The sequence below is a fragment of the Solanum stenotomum genome, unplaced genomic scaffold, assembly GCF_019186545.1.
Source record: "Solanum stenotomum isolate F172 unplaced genomic scaffold, ASM1918654v1 scaffold7686, whole genome shotgun sequence".
Lineage (NCBI taxonomy): Eukaryota > Viridiplantae > Streptophyta > Magnoliopsida > Solanales > Solanaceae > Solanum > Solanum stenotomum.
Window position 1 is genome coordinate 1 of NW_026036814.1, and position 21,565 is coordinate 21,565.

Sequence of the window (21,565 nt, forward strand, 5' to 3'; positions counted from 1 at the left end):
AGTTTGTCATTATGTACAATTTTGCCAAAACAGTTACATCTGAATATAATATTTTTGTGTGTTTTCTAGTTGAATTATATCATATTTTTATTTTTTACTTGAACTTAGTATCAATTATTTATCAAAACACATTACGAAACTAATGAATCAATTCACATATAGACGAATTTTTATTAGAGGACATCAGTAGTAGCAATAGTAATTTTACCCCGATTATTCATGAATTTCGATGTTACGATTATAGAGGAATTTTACGGCAAGTTTGTGTTTTTATTTTTGCCTTAATTATACACATCATGTATGCATGAGATGTATTTTGTTATTTATATTTGACTTAAGTCATCCGTAGCTCCTTAAAGTTGTCCGTATATTTCGTTTAAACACCTCAACTAACGTTTGTACCTATTGAACACATATGCCCCTTAAAATTGATACTTATTTGACATTTTTTTGACAATCAACCAAAAATATGAGATGTGTGTACTACACTTGTTGTGACATGATAGTGACATGGCAAAATGATGAATTAAATGATGACACGTGGCTTTTGAATCCAAAAATTTATTTAAAAAATGATATTCTAAAAAACATCTATTTACTAACTAAAAAAATTTTAAAAAAAAAATTCTAAAAAGCCTACCCACCAATAAAATGATGACACATGGCATTGAATTCAATATTTTTAAAAATCTCTATTTAAATAATTCAAAAATAATTTTATGAATATAAAAACTAATTTTTGTTTTTATTTTTTTATTTAACCCCCGCCCCCTCCGAGATCCATTTCCTCTTCATCGGTGCCGGTGGCAACTACGACGCCAACAAATCGTCGCCCTACCTCTTTCTTCTCCTTCATTCAATTTTATCCTTTATGGTTTTTGTGTAAAGATGCAATTTGGATTCTCTATTGAATAGTTCAAGTGCTAGTGAAATAATGAAAGTTAGAAATTAGCTAATACTAGAACCGATCAGTTTTCTTCATATTGATAGCATCAAATATGTTACTCATTGTCTTCATCTTCTTTCCATTAGTAATTATTTATCAAAATTGCAAAATATAATAACAAACTTTTATCCAAAAAATTAATTCATATTTTTCTCATCGAAATAAATGAAGATTCGCCGGAATGGGGCGCAGGAAATGGGGTGGGTTGAGCACGTGCGTAAAACAACTGATGGAAATGGTGGATGAGAAATTGAAAATAGTTGTAGGGAAAGGAATTTGCATGGGGAAGAAGATGACTCTTTCTTCTTCTTTATTTTTGTTAATTATTTTTTTTAAAAAAATAGTTTAGTTTTATATGTTAGGAAAAAAAAACAAATTTGATAGCTTTACGCGCTTAAAGAGAGTGAACCACACGTTTTTTGCCATGTCAGCATTTTGTGTTCAATATGAATGACTTTTGAACAGTTGAGGTGTTCACTAGGCACAACCTATAATTGAAGTGTTTAAATGAAATATGCGGACAACTTTAAAGAGCCGCATATGACTTAAGCCTTTATATTTTTATGATTACGTTATCATATATATTGGATTATTCTTTTGAAACGAAGAGAGTAAATGAAATAAAGTGAATGAGTACAATTTTCTATTTTATTGTTGTTTGTTTTTATATATGCCTGACAATTCTATTTATTTTGGTATTTTGTGTTTATTATGCTCGTCTAACGAATGAATACACTTGATATAGTATCCGTTAGTAGAAAATATAAATATTGAATTGGCCTACACACGTGTTGTTGATTGAGAAAACAATATTTACCAACTCATCAATGTGTATTTTGATACAAAAAAAATGATAGCTTGAATAGGTAAAAAGAACAATACACAGTTGAGATATGAAACTCGTTAAAAGGTACTTCTTTCGTGCACTTTTATTTGTCATAATTAGACTTGATAATTTGACTATTTTACCATACTATCCATATTTATTGATATTTATAGTACTAGGTCTAAAAAATAATTCATGAAATAAATAATTGATGTTAAGAATAATAAAATATATACATACATACATATCTATATTACTTTAAAAGCATCAACTCCTAACCTTAATGTTAAAATACCAAAATACCCCTATCCCACATTACAACCCCCGCGCTATATACATACACCCAATCGGAAACGCCACCAAATCAACCTGCTAACTTTCAACATCCCTCTTCGCCCTCTATAAACGACCATTGGTAAGCGACACCACTTATGCCGCCTCCTCAACAAAACAACACCTTCGTCCAACAATAACAAACAGTCACACCCTACCACTTTCCCCTATTTCTATGTCTGCCACTGAGATTCTTTCCCCCCATCAAACACACCACAATTACAGTTTAAACACTGGCACTCAGAAAAAACTCAAACACATTGTCAACGCATCTGCTCTGCCTTTCAAACAGAACAACTTATCATCTGTTGTGCGATTTCATTAACACATTGTAAGTTCTTCCCTTCTGAATGACATTCCGTTATTTTTGGAAAAATTACTGTCTCAAATAAGCCAATATGAAACATATTCATATGGAATCCGTCACTTTGTTCCATCCCCTGGCAGCAACAACAACAGTCACATACCTACAGGGGCAATTTTGTTTTTTCATTCAACTGGTTACATACAATTTCATAGCCATTCAAAAATAACATTGTTGCATTCATGGCCTCAGGTACCTGCAGTCATCAATATTCAACCAACATGGTGACTGACTCGGAACTAGCAAAACAGTCTGTACCGATAAACAAGATACCAAAAAACTCTATTGATTCTGTGATTAGAGTCTTAGTTATTCGAAGAGGTTCAATAACACCTTATAAGAATTCAAGGAATGAAGGAACTTACAGAACAATTATATTAGTTGACGAAGAGGTAACAACATTGCCACTTTTACTTCTGTAATCGCACTGTTACTATTTGTTCTACTTATGCCACACCTGCTTAATAATAGGGCACAAAGATTCAAACAACGCTATTTAATAATCATATCGAAACATGGAAGGACTTTTTGAAGCCAAATAAGAGTTACTACATTGCTAAAGGACGCTATGATCGTGTCAACCCCAACTACTCTTATGTGCATAAATAAGTTGAATTGGCCTTTACAGACAACACTGTCATAAAAGAGACCGACCATGAGGTTTCAACACATAAATTTTCTGATGGTTTTTTATCATTAGACGTTGCTGATAACTTACCTAATGGTTCTATTCTAGGTAACTAAACAAACGTCCAAGTTGTTATTTTCATGTTCCATTACGTAAGTGTTATCGCTAATTTACACTAGCAATTTCCAGACTTGATTTGCGTCTTAGTTTTGGTGAATCCCATCATTCAAAATGCAACTTCGAAGAGACGAGAAATAGTTGTTACAAATGAGTTGTAAGTTTTGCTGATTCATAATCTAACATCTATATAAATATATGACGGTGCCCTGACTTTTTACTTCTAACTGATACTGTAGGATGGAGCCTACAACTGTAACTCTTTGGGGTGATTTTGCTGAAAATGACGGTGCATTCCTTGATAAGCTTAAAGACGATAAGCCTATACTCGGCTTATGTGACGTTAGAGTTTCAATCTATAAAGGTATCCAACCGTCTATTGTAGCCGCTCAACGACTATAAACTGACTATAGCTCATGTTTGTAAACATTAACATGTCTTTCTCATACTAGGCCGATTTGGGATCTCTACTATTCCTGTGAGCAGCGTCTTAATCAATCCAATTTTCCAAAAAGCAATAGACCTTCGAGCATGGTACGTTACCTTATTCACAAATGTGTTCAGCACGGTTACTTTAACCCAACTGGCAAAACATATGCTCAAACTACACGTCACTATTATAGCCAAGTGAAATCAAACGTTGCTCTAACACGACATAATCCCTCTATTATCATTGTTCTGCAGTTACATATACCCATATACCTGAAAAACATATGCACTGAACACACCTCACTCTTAATGGCTCGCACCACTAACTAATCTCATTGTATATACAGGCGCGAAATCATAGAGGCTGACAACAAATATATTATAGTAGCACCAACTAAGGCAATGAGAAGAGCTATAGAAGTTACGTTGAACCATATTCTCGATGGGTTGTTGGCTGAATCGCAGGTACATACTAATCGATAATCCACCCGTCCATAAATAAAATTCAGGTGTATGTTTAACATATATTCACAAATATGGTATATTGGTGCTTTGTAGGATTCTATGTACAAGTTCAAAGCAATGATTGTAGACATACTCAATAAAGACGAGCCATAGTATTTGTCGTGCAAAACATGCCGCAAGAAAGTCAAAGTTATAAAAGAGGCTGCAGCTTGTACTAATTGCAACTTGATAATGTAGAATATGCAATGCGGTTAGACTCTGTTAAAACTCTATTAAACATCTACTCNGTGGAGAAAAACGTGCTCGAGTCGTACTTTTTGAAGCGGCTAATAATTTACTAGGGTGCAAGGTGCAAGAGTACATACAAACAACCTCAATAAAGGTATGAAATTTATTGATAGAGTTCACTGAATTCACGTCTTAATTACATAGTATCATGTGTACCTTACTGGCAACCTTCAAACTAACATATTCAATTGTTTATATCTTATAAAGAAGGAAGAATGTCACTACTACCGCAAATTGGTGTTGAGTAAAGACAAACAATTCAACTTCCTTGTCAGAATTGATTTGACAGATGTAAACTCCCGTAGGAGCTTAATTGCCGAAGAAATACATCAACTAGAAGATGAAGCACCAATTATCCTGGAAGAAGAAGTCAGATCAGTGAGGAAGTACCAGAAGAGGACTAAGAAAACCACAAATGCAGCGGCCCAAATCAACCAAAAGAAACCCAAAGCCGCTAAAGATTAGACGTTTTTCTAAATTTTGTAACTAAACAATGTGTGGCTTATACCGTATAACCAATGTTTGTATCTTATTATCTATTTATATGTGAAATTCATATGTGTTATTTGTATATATAGCCTCTACTCCATATTACCTTCTTCCATAGACAACCCTTTTCCAATGGCTACCACAGACTCCCCCAACCAAACTATGGTTATCCACCTGAGGATGCTTACAAATCTATTATGGTTCATATGTACAACGATTACTTCCCAGGAAGATTGAATACTATTAAATTTGCATACCATTGTAGAAAAAAGTAACTTTATGCCAGTATACTTATAAATAAATAATAAACACTGTTATATTTCATTAATCTAAAGTTTAATAATATTACCAACAAAATTACTAAAGATGCGTCACCTTAATAGCTATTATCTCAAAGTTTATTTGGAAATAAGCAATTAGAATAGCTAATAGTAAAAATAGTATATTATACAATCCTGCTTAACCAGAACATTAACGTTACTAGGACAGCCGACACAACCAACCAACGCATCGGCCAATAGTCGCGCCTACTCAAAACCATCGCAACTTTCCAGTAGCGTTGCGCCGCAGTCCAAATGTTCCCTACTGAATCGTTCCCACCACTTCGACAATCCCCTCTTCAAAACACTATGGCATTCCTCCATCTGACAATAAGAACTCGCTAAACTTTGCACTTTCTGCAAGAAATTCATGATCCTCCAGTTGTATTGTAGTCCTGACATTCCATTCTTCCATCTCTTAAAAATAACTATACATTGTCACTCAAAGACACATTCAGTTACACAAATCGTCAGCAGGATCTATTTGTTCAATCCCCAGTTATGCTGTCATATTAAATAAAATTTGCAAGACTACAAACTTTACACAACAACATCACTCACGGCGAATTACAAATTGTAAGTTTTCCTTTATTATCATAACATATTCATATCAGATACATTATTCTTCACTCTGAACTGCATCCAGTAATGATATATGGATTATAATACTCATAATAATGAAAACTATACAAAATCATGGTAGCAGAAAAATAGTGGCTTCATCTTCAACATCTTACGTACAGACTATCCTGTTATATATAGATAATAACATAAGTACACAATTTATAAGCACTCCCCCAATTCTGCTTTCAACTAATGTATTTTTACAGTCAACAAATTTCAAACAGGAAATCATTCTCTCAAAGGCAGAGCAATTAAAGATGGAAGTGCAACAGAATAAGCAGTCCAAAACAAGAGGTTTGTTCCCGAAAATGTATCTTTAACATCAAAATCAATCTTACAAACCAACTAAATATACTGCAATTCTAACATCATATCATCACATCACATTTTCAACAGCGGTCAAGCGCAAAATACTCACGGATGTAGAAAGGGCCTTGAGACGAGTTCAAAAATTCGTGGCATCAACTAATCAAATATAAGATGAGCACGCTCATGAGCCACATGTGAAGAAGCAGAAAAAATCAGTTAAACATATAGCTATATCAGAGGTGAATGATGACGGAGGTATATAAACTCAGATACTATACACTAACAACAACGTAACATTTAGTGCTATCACCATAAATACAAATCATTCATTAATACTGTTTTGTTGGGCGGTATAGCAGTAATAAATTGCAACTTGACAACAACATCAAGTCATAAACTGGACGAAAAAATAGATTGCACCTACTGCAATGCTCTGAGGTTTCAATATGAACCCCCGACATTCTGTTGCGGAGGTGGCTATATCAGCTTAACACCTAATGAAGTGGCCGATGACTTTTATGAATTATTTATGTCTGACTCAGAAGATGCTAAGTTATTCAGGAAAAATATATGCGCGTATAATAGCATCTTTGCGTTTACATCATTTGCAGTTAAGCTCGATAAGGAATTGACATCTTCCAGGAAAGGAGTTTACAGTTTCAAGGCACAAGGACAGCTATATCATGATCTACCATCATTAATCCCAAACAATGACAGACCACGGTACTTTCAACTATACTTCTATGATACTGATCATGAATTAGCCAATAGAATGTCGGTACTAAAAGATGCAAACTTATCAAAGGAGGTCATGATCAAAATAAGAAACATAATGGAGAGGAATCCATATGCAAAATTCTTCTCACAGCTTAAAGAACAACAAGCTTTCAAAATATGGAAATACACATAGCTGCAAATGCATCATTAGACCAAAGGGTGTATAACAAACCATCAGTGGATCAGGTGGAAGCTATTTGGGTAGACGGTAACAATTCAAATATACCGTTTGAACAAGATATTGCAGTATATAAACACTCAGGTTATAAACATCGAGTCAAACATTATTATGGATGTTATGATCTGCTTCAATATCCTCTAATACTTACTAAAGAAGAAGGAGGTTGGCATCAAGAAATATAAAAGTGTCGCAATCCAATAAAAAACAGTCAAAGAGCGGCGTTACCAAGTCACCAAATAGGTAGATCATCATTCACAAATGCCGCAGAGATGTTTACCCATGAAGAACAAGGTAAGCACTTTCACATATAGCCAACAAAAATATACATCCAATTACCTAGCATCTTACGCCTTGTAAATAATAAAATTCAAATGCTATAAAGATAATATGGAAAAGTTACTTATTCCAATTGACCAGAAAAAAATAGGCACTATATGATACTTAACTGTATGGAATAGAAAAAACATTAGCTCGCCTAAAAGTCAGTGTTGCATTATGCAGTTATGTCCGTGAATTTCCCACTACCATTACATAACTTGTACTTTTAAATACATGTAGGTGTACGACGCGAAACAAAAGGTTCGATTTCCTGCAAGGAGTACTACTGTTATAAATTACAAGTCCGAACATGTGACAAGTCCATATTGTTACTGTGCGGGAGATTGTTGCAGCAGTTTGTTGTGGACATATACATCAAAATAGAAACAACAAGACTTGAATATTATAGATTAGAGCAATCAAATTATCGAAGGGAGATACTCGAAGGTATTGTTGATACTGTCACGGCAGGCGAGAGTAGAGGGGACAAGGTAGGACAAAGGGTATTACTGCCAGGATCATTCATTGGAGGCCCCAGGGATATGCGACGATGCTATATGGATGCTATGTCGTTGGTTCAAAAGTTTGGAAGACCAGACCTATTCATCACTATGACATGTAACACATAATGGATTGAGATTCAACAAGCCTTGCTTCCAGGTCAACTACCTCAAGCCAAGCCAGATTTGGTTACCAAAGTGTTTCAAGCAAAATTGCAAGACTTGAAAGACCAAATCTTCAAAAAAGAAATATTTGGAACGATTGCAGCACATGTTTTTGTGGTAGAATTTCAGAAGAGAGGCCTACCACATATACACCTGTTTCTAATATTTAAAGAAGGTAATAAGATACGATCAACAGACGAGTATGATAGATACATTTCTGCCAAAATCCTGGATAGTGACACACATCCAGAATTGAGTGCATTAGTTGTAAGACATATGATACATGGACCTTGCGGCGAAAAACGAAAGACAAGCCCGTGTATGAAGGATGGACAATGTAAACTTCACTACCCACGAACATTCAACAACAAAACAATACAAGGAAATGATGGATATCCAATTTACAAAAGAAGAAATGATGGGAAAACAAGTGAGGTCCGAGGAATGAAGATGAATAACCAATAGGTTGTACCATATAATCCATATTTGTTGATGATATATAATTGTCACATTAATGTTGAGGTCTGCTCAGGAGTTAAAGCAATAAAGTATCTTTACAAATATATATATAAAGGGCACGACAAATGTGCAGTACTCATTGAATCAAACGATGGGGAAAAAGTCATTGACGAAATCAAAAGCTTTCAAGATGCACGTTGGGTGTCTCCACCAGAAGCAATGTGGCGAATCTATGAGTTTAACCTAACTGAAATGCAACCGGCAGTTATAAACCTACAGTTACATCTACCAGGCAAACAAACAGGTACTTTACAAATTTTACTCATATATTATTGATAGCAACCATGACAACACAAAATAACACGATTACTTTGTAATATATATACAAAACGATATGTAGTGTGCTACTGGAAGAGGCAAAATCTACAAACTATTGTGGAATCTGATTTTGTAAACAAAACTATGCTTACCGAGTATTTCAAGATATGTTTTATAGACGTTGAGGCTCGCAAATATCTCTACATAGAATTTCTAGAGAATTATGTTTGGAACTCCCAATCCAAAATATGGACAAAAAGAAAATCCCGCACCGTCATTGGTCGCATAAATATTGGTAAGACAATTACACGTACTTTCTATGTCGAGTAAATACAAAAAATTAACATTATAAACATAGATGCTCAATATCGCAGCTAATTCACGAGAAGGAGAAAGGTACTACGAAAGGTTATTATTGAATCACGTTCAACAGCCAACTTCATTTGAATACTTACTCACTGTTAATAGAAAGTATTGTGAAACTTTTAAGCAGGCAGCCAAAGAAAGAGGGTTATTAGAATCAGATAACAACATTTCAAAATGTTTACGCGAGATTGTCACCTTCAAGATGCCCGCCGCCCTTCGATGTTTGTTTGCAACAATCTTGCTTCATTGCAACCCAATGGATGTCAGATGTCTCTAGGACACATATTATGGGGATATGTCTGAAGACTTTCAAATGAGCCATTCAAGCACAACAGACGCACCAATCTAATGTACCTTGAAAAGTATTAACTATTACTTGGAGAGTATGGGACAAAGTGTGGACAAATATGACATCCCTCAGATCAAACAACAACCACTTCAAATTGAACCATGTGAATGTAGAGAAATAATAGAAGAAATGTCTATGAAAGTGCCAGTTGAAAATGTTGCCGCTCAATCAAAATTGAATCAAGAACAAGCGCAAGCTTACAATACCATTCTTGAAAGGGTCAACTCAGAAACACCAGGGTTGTTCTTTGTAGATGGGCCTGGGGGAACCAGGAAAACATTCCTATATCGCGCGTTACTAGGAAAGGTTAGATCAGAAGGTATGATAGCATTAGCATCTGCAACCAGTGGTGTAGCAGCAACAATATTGCCTGGAGGACGTACGACACACTCAAGATTTGCCATACCACTACAAGCAGATGAGACAACAATGACAAATATGTCAAAACAAGGTGAGGGAGCTAAACTAATTAGACAAGCAAAATTAATAATATGGGACTAAACACCCATGGCAAAGAGACACATAATTGAAACAGTCGACAGAAGCTTTCGCGATATAATGGATAGCGACATTCCTTTTGGAGGGAAAGTCATGGTATTTGGAGGGGACTTCCGTCAAGTTTTGCCTGTTGTACCAAAATCTACACGCGCGGAGACGGTAAATGCAAGTTTGGTTAAGTCGTATTTGTGGCCTTTAATAGAAAAGATTCAACTATCAACAAATATGCGAGCAAGAGCAGATACAAGTTTTAGTAATTTTTTGCTGCGAGTTGGAAATGGGGAAGAGACCACAATAAAGGATAATTTAATAGCACTTCCAGAACAAATGAATGTACAACAAACACAACATGCTAATCCAGAAGAAACCTTGATCAGCGAAATATTTCCAGACCTTCAACAAAATTACAGATCTACTGACTATATAACGGAACGGGCAATCTTAGCAAGTAGAAATGAATTTGTAGATAATCTAAATGAAATCCTGATTGGGAAATTCCCTGGAGAAAAAAAAATATATATCAGCTTTGACTCAGCGGAAGATGATACCAACAACTACTATCAAGAAGAATACCTCAACACCTTAACGTACACCAAATAGACTACCACCCCATAGGTACATTATCAAATCCGTCTAAACTTTTTTAAATGTCTTATTATGTTACTTCATAGCGCAGAAGATAAATCAACAAATATGTTCCTAAAAATACATAACAATTAATGAATCTTTACGATTTACATATTAGGTTAGTGCTGAAAGAAAATGCTCTAATCATGCTGCTGAGAAATCTAGACCCCTCAAATGGATTATGCAATGGGACTCACTTAATTTGTAGAGGATTTGACAAGAATATCATACATGCCTAAATAACAACAGGTGAATATGCAACAAAACAAGTGTTTATTCCAAGGATACAACTATCACCACCGGAGAATGAAGGATATCCTTTCAAATTTATTCGAAAACAGTTTTCAATACGTCTATGTTTTGCAATGACAATAAATAAAGCACAAGGTCAAACAATACCGAATGTTGGATTGTACCTACCACAACATGTCTTCTCACATGGTCAACTGTACGTAGCACTATCAAGAGGAATATCTATGGCAACAATAAAGGTATTGGTCATGACTGAACAACCAGAACGGTACAAAGGGACATACACAAGAAATATTGTGCACAAGAAAGTTTTAGGCGAGATTTGATAAATGCTAAGAAATCGAAGCAATCGGAGATGGGAAAACTAACACATTAAATGAATCAAATGAAAGATTATTCAAATGTATTCAAAAGTTTAGTCGAAGGGATGACTATATGAACAACACCATAGAACGAACTAATATGACATTACAGTTCTATATATTCTATTATGTAATTATACACTTACATTATAATACACTATTTAAAGGGGACATGTTAAACATGACAGAACAGAAGTAACAGACAAAACTGTCAATTCATGCAGAATTAATTCGAAACATGTGTCGTAGCAACAAATATAGAATATTACCATTGCCTGCACATGCCTTACAACACGAAGCTAACTTAACTGACACCTCGCAAAGTATATGGTGTAATTAATAATAACATACATAGTCATATTACAAACAACTCAAATATACATTGACAATAAACTTCGCCATATATAGGGAGATGAAGAATTCACATACACCTCAAAGATACTTGCACAGAAACTTATCATACCCCTTTACACATTAACAAAATAATTCACAGAGAAACAGGACTAACAGGACTTCAAACTATCATATGCTAAACACAATTCATTTTCATTGTTGAATCAACCTCAAGACGATGAACCCACGTGCAACGCACGTGCGGTGAATCTAGTATATATATATATAAAGATAATTCTTATTAGTATGTCAAATAAAAATAAAATCTATTTTTAAACTAGTTGAACTAATAATTTAAGTGTGTTTTGATTGTTAACTCAACAAATACATCTATTCCTGTTAAATTAAATACAGTTAATAAAGTATGCATTTTCAATTTATTGCTTATTTTGTTCTAATTTAAGCGGTACAATTAAAAATTTGAGATTCAAACTTATAAATTTTGATCGTAAATTAAAATATAAAAGCCTTAATTTTCTTACATAGAAATTTATATATTCAAAAATTACATAAACATATTATAAAATATATTTCAGTGTCTTGTTTTGTGTGATATACTTTTCTTTTTAGTTCGTTTAAAAAATAATTTCACTTTACTATTTTTAGAAACAATTTAACCTTAAAATTTATTTTTATCTCCAATGAAATAGTTCTCATTTCCCAGTCACACAAAGAGTTAAAGAATGATTTTAGACACAATTTTTTTAAAAAAAAATATCTTGTCAAGTAAAAAAAAACTCCACCTATAATGGAACTAAGGAAGTAACATATATTTAAAAAAACATATTACATCTGTTTCAATTTATGTGATTTGCTTTCTCTTTTAGTCTATCTAAAAAAGAATACACATTTTTATATTAAGTAACAATTTAACTTTAAAATATTCATTTTGCCTTCAATGAAATGATTTATAATCACATAAATTTTTATTATTCATTTTAGACCATAATCCACAAGTTTTAAAAGTCTTCATTTCTTTCTTAAATTTCGTGCCGAATCAAATTACGTCATATAAAATAAAACCAAGATTCTTTCTTTCTTAAACGTCATACCGAATCAAACTACGTCACATAAAATGAAACCGAGGGAGTATAAAATTTTTATTAGTTTGGTGACAGATAAAATTAAAACACGGGGCTATGATTTGACAGTGGGTACAGGCCTCTCTTTCTTCTCTGTATTTTATTTGAAATAAGTTAAAAGTATCTTTTGACAACTTTTGAATATATAGAGTCATGTGAAAAAAAGAAGAAGAGCCATCTCCTTGTCAAGAACAAGCAATTTCAGCTATGAGGTAACTTTTTTTTTTTCTTCTAATAGTAATCCATTAGTTTTAGAGTTAAAATGTGTAAAACACTCAGGATCCTCATGGTTGTGGGTTCAAGCAACCAAAGGGGCAAAAAAGGTGGAAGCTTTATATAGTTCAATGGCTCTCTCATTATAGAAAATTCCAAATGCTTTAGTGGAGTACTTTTATAGGTATATTTTTGTTATTTCTTCTTGGAAAGGAGGGAACTTGGTGTGGCTTAGGTGGTGCCTTAATGGGCAGAGCTACATGTATCTGTGTTGGTAGGAAGGAACTTGGAGTGGCCTAGCTGGTAAAAAAAACTAGGTACCTTAATGAGCAGAGTGACATGTATCTGTCTTGGTGAGAGGGAGCATGTAGAGTTATCGAGGTATGACCAAACTGACCAAAGACACCACTTTTATCGCATGGAAAGGAAAAGGGGAGGAAAGGGAAAGGAAGGGAAAACTGAATGGTAAATTTAGTTCATCTTTGTTTGGTTTGAATAAACAAATAAAAAGATGGTATTCGAATATCTGCTGCTGAGTTTAAGATGCTCCAAGTGAGGTGGTGCGAGAGGTTGGATATAGTGGGTGCGAGGAGAGGTAGAGGTAGGCCGAAAAAGTATTGGGAGAGGTTATTAGACAAGAAATGGCACGATTCCAGCTTACTGGGACATGACCTTAGATAGGAGGGTGTGAAGGTTGCAAATTATGGTAGAAGGTTAATAGGTGGTGGAGTATTCTATTGCTTCCTAAAGGGTTTAGGCTTAGTGGTGTATGTCGTAGTAGTAGCTTTATTCTTGTACTGTCTAGCTTTTGCTTTCTACCACCTTCTATTTTTATGATGCTTCCGTTATTGCATTATTTTGTTGTTGTTACTGTTTCAGTAGAAGTTGCTATATTTTCTACTGTCCTTTTTCCTTTTCATACTTAATCTGATTGTTGTATTCGAGTCAAGGGTCTTCCGGAAACAACCTTTCCACCTCCACGAAGTAGTGGTAAGTTTTGCGCACTCTACCCTCCCCAAACCCGACTTGTGGGATTTCATTGGGTATGTTGTTGTTTAAACTGAGAGCACTTGATAAGGAATCTTTTTGAAAAGCATGTAATGTAGCAGATTGTTTAATGTGAGAACATATATTGAGTAGATGATTGAATTCTATCTTGGTGAAACAGCTTTCAGCATATGTGTTCCTTGTTTCCTTGTTTACGCCTAGAAGCTAATAATTCTAATAGTTTAAAGAACTCAAATTACGTGTTCACGTCTNAAGCTTTCAACCCGCAGCAAGAGCAAACGCCAGTTGTTTGCATTAGTTGATCATGTTTAGAGATGAGTCACAAAACAGATGCTCGCTGAGCCACGTAAACAGAAAAGATATATGTTCTTTCTCTGTCACAACCGTTTCTACCTCTACACATTGAGAAATATATGGTCGATCCAGCCATACCAAGAATGGCACTGACTTCCTTTCCATGTGGCCTACATCCTGTCAAGGCAACAATATCTAGTACTGTTGGCCCCATCATACAAAATCTGAAGTGGAATGAGTATGTGGAGATTGACCAATAGAACAAGGCAGCATACAGAAGAATTTTGTCCACGAGAACATAATTTTTTGACAACTGAATGGAATCATATATATCAGCTGATTCCCAGACTTCCTCTTTGGCCTTCTCAACCTATCAATCCATCTTTTAGTTACAGAAGGCCATGAATACCGATACTTGCCTCCAAACCAATCAGGTCGCACAGAGTGTGGAAGTAGCTTCTCTCCTTCAGCTAATGGGTAAAGAGGAAAGAGCTCCGGAGGAAATGTAGTCTTAAAACATGAACCTAATATAGTGATCCAGAAATAGGAACAAATGTTCTGTCAACAATCAGCTCTTTGTTCACCTTTTGCATTTTCTTGGTCAAATTTTTCCTTGACTGGGAAGCTTCAGTACGTAAGCTTGCAACTTTATCTTTTGCCATTTCTAGTTTTCTTCCGCTGGAGAAAGTTTAAGAAGAAAAAGATTGTAAACACCTCACAGAAAAACCTGCAGACAAAAATGCATAATTTGACTTCTTTCAACTATTAGAATTGTTAGCTTCTAGGCGAAAAACAACGAAACATGGGAAACATATTGTATGCTTCCAAAGAAGTTCACTTTTGTTGTCTGTTGCTCTACAACATTTGTATAATTCTGAAATTTTGTAGCAGATAAATAAATTCAGCCCTGTTACCTCATTTCTTTAGGAATGTTCACCCATTTAGTTTTTGTTAAATGGTTATTCCACTGTCCCCAGATACATTAATGGAACAAATGAAGTCTTGTGTTGATTATCCACTAACAACAACATACCCATGGTAATCCCACAAGTGGGTCTGGGGAGGTTGAGATTTACACAGACCTTACCCTTACCTTTGTGGGGTATAGACATGTTTCCGCTAGACCCTTGGCTCAAAATAAGTGAAATCAAAGCAAGATTGAAAGGAAAATAACGAGACTACTAGTGAAAATTGAAGAATAAGAATACTAATAACTAACTAAACTGAACCCTTACCTTTCCCACATAAAAGTATGACAACTCTCGGCTACTTACTACCCTTCTACCCGTTGTTTAAGCCTCGGGTAACAAATATCCAGTACATATCGGTGCATAGTAACTCGGCCTACTAATTCACCTAATTTTGTTAATCACTAGGTCACACCCTTAGATCAAGTTCCCTCCTTCACAACAGGAAAAAGAGAAACAGCAAGAATACAACAATAAAACTTATGCATTTGGCTATCTATACTACATTAATGAGAGAACCATTGAAGTATACTAAAGGGTGATACATAAATCATGCAAAGCTCAATGTGAATTTCACCAAAAAAAATAAAATAACAACATCTTGAATCAACAACGTACATTACAGGGCTGAGTTACCATTGATGAGGTAGAAGAAGCTTTTTTAGGGTTACCCCATAGCTGAAATTGCTTGTTCTTCACAACGACAGTGCTCTTTTTTGTTTTTTTTTTCACAAGAGGAGTCTAAAATATTTTTAATGGTCAAAAAACACAATCATATATATTTTTAATTAATAATTAACAACTATTTATCAAAATATGATAGTTTGTGTGTATATTGTGTTTAGGTTTCCAAGAAGATAATTACATTGGAAAAAAGATTTTTTTTTTTTTAAATAAAGAGATAATGATTAAAAAACAGTTACATCTGAATATAACAATTTTTACGAGTTTTCCACTTGAATTATATTATATTTTTGCTTTTTACTTGAACTAGCACCAATTATTTATCAAAACATATTACGAAGCTAATGAATCAATTCACATATAGACGAATTTTTATTAGAGGACATCAGTAGTAGCAGTAGTAATTTTACCCCAATTATTCATGAATTTCTATATTACGAAATTATAGAGGAATTTTACGGCAAGTTTTTGTGTTTCTATTTTTGCCTTAGTTATACATCATGTATGCATGAGATGTATTATTGTTATTTATATTTTCATGATTACGTTATCATGTATATTGGATTATTCTTTTGAAACGAAGGGAGTAAAAGAAATAAAGTGAATGAGTACAATTTTCTATTTTATTGTTGTTTGTTTTTATATACGCCTAGCAATTTTATTGATTTTGGTATTTTGTATTAATTATGCTCGTCTAACGAATGAATACACTTGATATTATATCCGTTAGTAGAAACTATAAATATTGAATTGACCTACACAAAACAATATTTACCAACTCATCATCAATGTGTATTTTGATACAAAGAAAATGATAGTTTGAATAGGTAAAAAGAATAATACATAGTTGGATATGAAACTCGTTAAAAGTTATTCCCTTTGTGCACTTTTATTTGTTATAATTAGACTTGATAACATGACTATTTTACCATACTATCCATATTTATTGATATTTAGTACTAGGTCTAAAAAATAATTCGTGAAATAAATAATTGATGATAAAAATAAATATATATATATATATATATAAAGATAATTCTTATTAGTATGTCAAATATACATCTCTTCCTGTTAAATTAAACACAGTTAATAAAGTGTGCATTTTCAATTTATTGATTATTTTGTTCTAATTTAAGCGGTACAATTAAAAAATTGAGATTCAAATTTATAAATTTTGATCGTAAATTAAAATATAAAGCCTTAATTTTTTTACATTGAAATTTATATATTCAAAAACTACAAAAACATATATTATAAAATATATTTCAGTGTCTTGTTTTGTGTGATACACTTTTCTTTTTAATTCATTTCACTTTTACTATTTTTAAAAACAATTTAACTTTAAATTTTCTTTTTATCTCTAATGAAATAATTCTCATTTCCCAGTCACACAAAAAATTAAAGAATGATTTTGGACCACAATTTTTTTTAAAAAGAAATATCATGTCAAATAAAAAAAAACTCCACCTAAAATGGAACTAAAGAAGTAACATATATTTGAAAAACATATAAAAAATTTATACCCTTTCTTTTAACAACTTTAACAATGAATGACCTAGTTTCTTTTTCTTTTAATCTGTTTCCAAAAGAATAACCTATTTCTTTTTTTGGCAATATTTTAATTTCAATTTTTCACGTGATATGTTTAAGGTCACAAATTAAAATGTATTTTGAAACATTTGACATAACTCTAATTTAGAATCACAAGATTAATTTTTTTTTTTTTCTTAAACTCTGTTTCAAATCAAACTTCACCATTTTTTTTAAATCGGATGAAGTATTAGTTTGGTGACAAATAAAATTAAAACACAGGGGGCAATGATTTGACAGTGGGTACAGGCCTCCTTTTCTCTGTATTTTATTTGAAATAAGTTAAAAGTCTTTTGATAACTTTTGAATAAATACAGTCATGCAGTGTGGAAAAACAAAGAGTTAACTATGAGGTAACTATTTTTTTTTCTTATAATAGTAATCCATTAGTTTTAGAGTTTAAATGGGTAAAAACACTCCTAAATTATTAGTTGTGTGAATTTCGTAGACAAAAGAAGTTGTTCGGGTGGTAAGCAGTAGCACTATCGATCTGTATCCTCATGGATGTGGGTTCGAGCAACTAAAGGGGTAAAAAAGGTGGACGCTTTATATAGTTCAATGGCTCTCTCATTGTAGAAAATTCCAAATGCTTTAGTGGAGTACTTTTATAGGTATATTTTTGTTATTTCTTCTTGGAAAGGAGGGAACTTGGTGTGGCCTAGGTGGTAAAAAAAAACTAGGTGCCTTAATGGGCAGAGCTACATGTATCTGTGTTGGTAGGAAGGAACTTGGTGTGGCCTAGCTGGTAAAAACAACTAGGTACCTTAATGAGCAGAGTGACATGTATCTGTCTTGGTGAGAGGGAGCATGTAGAGTTATCGAGGTATGACCAAACTGACCAAAGACACCACTTTTATCGCATGGAAAGGAAAAGGGGAGGAAAGGGAAAGGAAGGGAAAACTGAATGGTAAATTTAGTTCATCTTTGTTTGGTTTGAATAAACAAATAAAAAGATGGTATTCGAATATCTGCTGCTGAGTTTAAGATGCTCCAAGTGAGGTGGTGCGAGAGGTTGGATATAGTGGGTGCGAGGAGAGGTAGAGGTAGGCCGAAAAAGTATTGGGAGAGGTTATTAGACAAGAAATGGCACGATTCCAGCTTACTGGGACATGACCTTAGATAGGAGGGTGTGAAGGTTGCAAATTATGGTAGAAGGTTAATAGGTGGTGGAGTATTCTATTGCTTCCTAAAGGGTTTAGGCTTAGTGGTGTATGTCGTAGTAGTAGCTTTATTCTTGTACTGTCTAGCTTTTGCTTTCTACCACCTTCTATTTTTATGATGCTTCCGTTATTGCATTATTTTGTTGTTGTTACTGTTTCAGTAGAAGTTGCTATATTTTCTACTGTCCTTTTTCCTTTTCATACTTAATCTGATTGTTGTATTCGAGTCAAGGGTCTTCCGGAAACAACCTTTCCACCTCCACGAAGTAGTGGTAAGTTTTGCGCACTCTACCCTCCCCAAACCCGACTTGTGGGATTTCATTGGGTATGTTGTTGTTTAAACTGAGAGCACTTGATAAGGAATCTTTTTGAAAAGCATGTAATGTAGCAGATTGTTTAATGTGAGAACATATATTGAGTAGATGATTGAATTCTATCTTGGTGAAACAGCTTTCAGCATATGTGTTCCTTGTTTCCTTGTTTACGCCTAGAAGCTAATAATTCTAATAGTTTAAAGAACTCAAATTACGTGTTCACGTCTGCAGGCTTTTCTCTGAGACGTTTACAATCTTTTTCTTCTTAACTTGCTCCATCTGAGAAAAGTACTAGAGATGGCAAAAGATAAAGTTGCAAGCTTAGGTACTGAAGTTTCTCAGTCAAAGGAAAAAATGGCCAAGAAAATGCAAGAGTTGAACAAAGAGCTGATTCCTGACAAGATATTTGTTCCTATTCCTGGATCATCCTCTAATTTTATATTAGGTCCATGTTTTAAGACAATGTTTCCTCCGGAGCTCTCGTCTCTTTACCCCTTAGCTGTAGGAGAGAAGCTACTTCTACACTCCGTGCAACTTGATTGGTTCGGAGGTAAGTATCTGGATTCATGGCCTTCTAATAGTAGATCATGGAATGATTGGGTAGATAGAGTTGAGAAGGTCAAAGGGGAAGTTTGGAAATCAGCTGATATCTATGATGCCATTCAGTTGTCAAAAAATGATATCTCGATGGACAAAAATCTTCTGTATGCTGCTTTATGCTATTGGTCAATCTCCACAAACTCGTTCCACTTCAGATTTGGTATGATGGGGCCAACAGTACTAGATATTGTTGCTTTGACAGGACTTAGGCCACATGGGGAGGAAGTCAGTGCCATTCTTGGGATGGCTGGATCGACTTGTCATTTTCCCAAGTATGGAACAATTTATGATAATTCCTTGCGTTACAGCAAGTATCTTGATGTGTCAAAGTCAGAAACAGCTGTGACAAAGGAAGAACATTTATCTTTTCTGTTTACGTGGCTCAGTAAACATCTGTTCTGTGACTCTTCTGTAAACATGATTAAGCAATGCACAAAACTGGCATTCGCTCTTGCTGCAGGTAGAAAGCTTGCTTTGGCACCTTTTCTCTTGTCTAATTTATATCATGGATGCACTGAAATCATTATGGGCAAGTTTCTATATGGAAGAGGTCCATTCTGGATCTTGCAATTCTGGCTACAGTCTTACTTCCCAGAATTCCAACCTGCTACTTTGGATACCTGTAATATCCCCACCTATGCTAGTTTCGAGGAATACTTTCGCTTTTTTCATAAATGTGCATCTAGAACTATCAGCCAATTCACCCCGTTTTCTTCTAGGAAGTTTGGACCTGTCTGGTTTAAGAAATCACTTGATCCTGACTTCCAAAAACTTAATATGCCAGAGCTACAAGATATTTGGGCCAGTTATCTCATTGCTCGAGACCTCCCTTACAGTATCCTTCTGGATGAATCTTTGAAGTGCAAATATGAGGTAGAACATTACTCTCCAAATCAGTTTGCCCGACAGTTTGGTATGACTCAGGCTGTCCCCTTCCACCAATCGGCCAATAAACTTCCGATTAGAAGAAAAGATTTCCAATCTGCAGATTACACTGAAGAAACTGAATCAAGGTTTTGCCAATTGAAAAGGAAGTTTTCATTTGTTCCATTCGATACTAATCCTAGCTCTACTGAGTTCTTTGATTCCTGGTGGTCCACNGAAAAATTGGCCAGAATATGAAGAGGAAATATGAAGGTATGATAACCTTCTTGATGAAACAAATTATAAGATTTCTATTTTTCTGAACAAATGATAGAGCCGTCAAAATGCATTTGAATTATTGGTGATTGTTGCATATGTCATTACATTAGATTTTGTGATAGCTTTCAATGTTATATCTCATTCTTGTCCTTTTCTCAGTTTGATTTCTGATTCTGATTTTGGTGTCTTGTACTGCCTCCTTAATTGCTTTCAGGGGATAATATTCCATCGCAATCTTTGGCTCAGCAAGACGTGCCCATACAACAAAAGAACTTGAATGAGGCAGCTGAAAATATAGCTACAACAACATTATGCAAGGTAAAAATTCCCATCCCCAAACAAGCCTCTGGGATTATAATGAGATATATTGGCCTGATTCCTTCACTTTACTTTTCAGAAGACGAAGACTTACTCGAGGAAATTTTCACCAGGCACAACTTCTGCCATACCTTCTACATCAGCCTTCCCTACAAGTTGTACTCCTGCTAATGAAGACAGGACTGAGGCAGACATCCAAGTTTCCGCTGTTACACCAATCTCCCCTTCTGACAAAGTAAGTTCTCCTTATTACTTGTGTTGTTACGTCCGGTTAGTTGGTTACTTCATCTAATTTTGAGAGCCTTTTCTATTCAGGATGTCGAGGAAGGCACAGTTTCCCCATCCTTAGCTAATACCAGAAGCAAGACATCTGATATTAGTCAACCACCCGACTGTCCATTGAAATTTGATAATCTAGAAGACTTCTTTGCTCGAGTTAGTGGAAAAATTAAATGTGCTGAATCTCTCGGTTTTTCTGCTGATCAATC

General features: G+C 34.4%; 2 protein-coding genes and 1 long non-coding RNA gene across 3 annotated transcripts; all 3 read left to right on the forward strand.

Moving 5' to 3' along the window:
* The first annotated feature begins 9,700 nt into the window (after window positions 1-9,700).
* LOC125853014 (uncharacterized) lies at window positions 9,701-10,669 on the forward strand. The gene is made up of 2 exons (XM_049532701.1): window positions 9,701-10,022; window positions 10,107-10,669. The coding sequence occupies exons 1-2, from the start codon at window positions 9,701-9,703 to the stop codon at window positions 10,667-10,669; spliced, it is 885 nt and encodes a 294-aa protein (XP_049388658.1).
* A 2,278-nt stretch (window positions 10,670-12,947) lies between these two features.
* LOC125853015 (uncharacterized) lies at window positions 12,948-20,738 on the forward strand. The gene is made up of 2 exons (XM_049532702.1): window positions 12,948-12,997; window positions 19,248-20,738. Exon 2 carries the CDS (start codon window positions 19,314-19,316, stop codon window positions 20,736-20,738), a length of 1,425 nt encoding a protein of 474 aa, XP_049388659.1. The 5' UTR covers window positions 12,948-12,997; window positions 19,248-19,313.
* Window positions 20,739-20,974: 236 nt separating this feature from the next.
* On the forward strand, window positions 20,975-21,559 carry LOC125853016 (uncharacterized). Its single transcript, XR_007445102.1, has 3 exons — window positions 20,975-21,077; window positions 21,157-21,312; window positions 21,393-21,559. It is a non-coding gene; the product is annotated as an uncharacterized LOC125853016 (long non-coding RNA).
* Window positions 21,560-21,565: the final 6 nt, after the last annotated feature.

Excerpts from the sequence above, each read along its gene's own strand:
- LOC125853014 (XM_049532701.1), top strand. The coding sequence starts at position 9,701 with ATGTCTATGAAAGTGCCAGTTGAAAATGTTGCCGCTCAATCAAAATTG. Across the intron at positions 10,023-10,106 it reads GACAAATATGTCAAAACAAG|TCGACAGAAGCTTTCGCGAT; the intron begins GTGAGGGAGCTA and ends TAATTGAAACAG.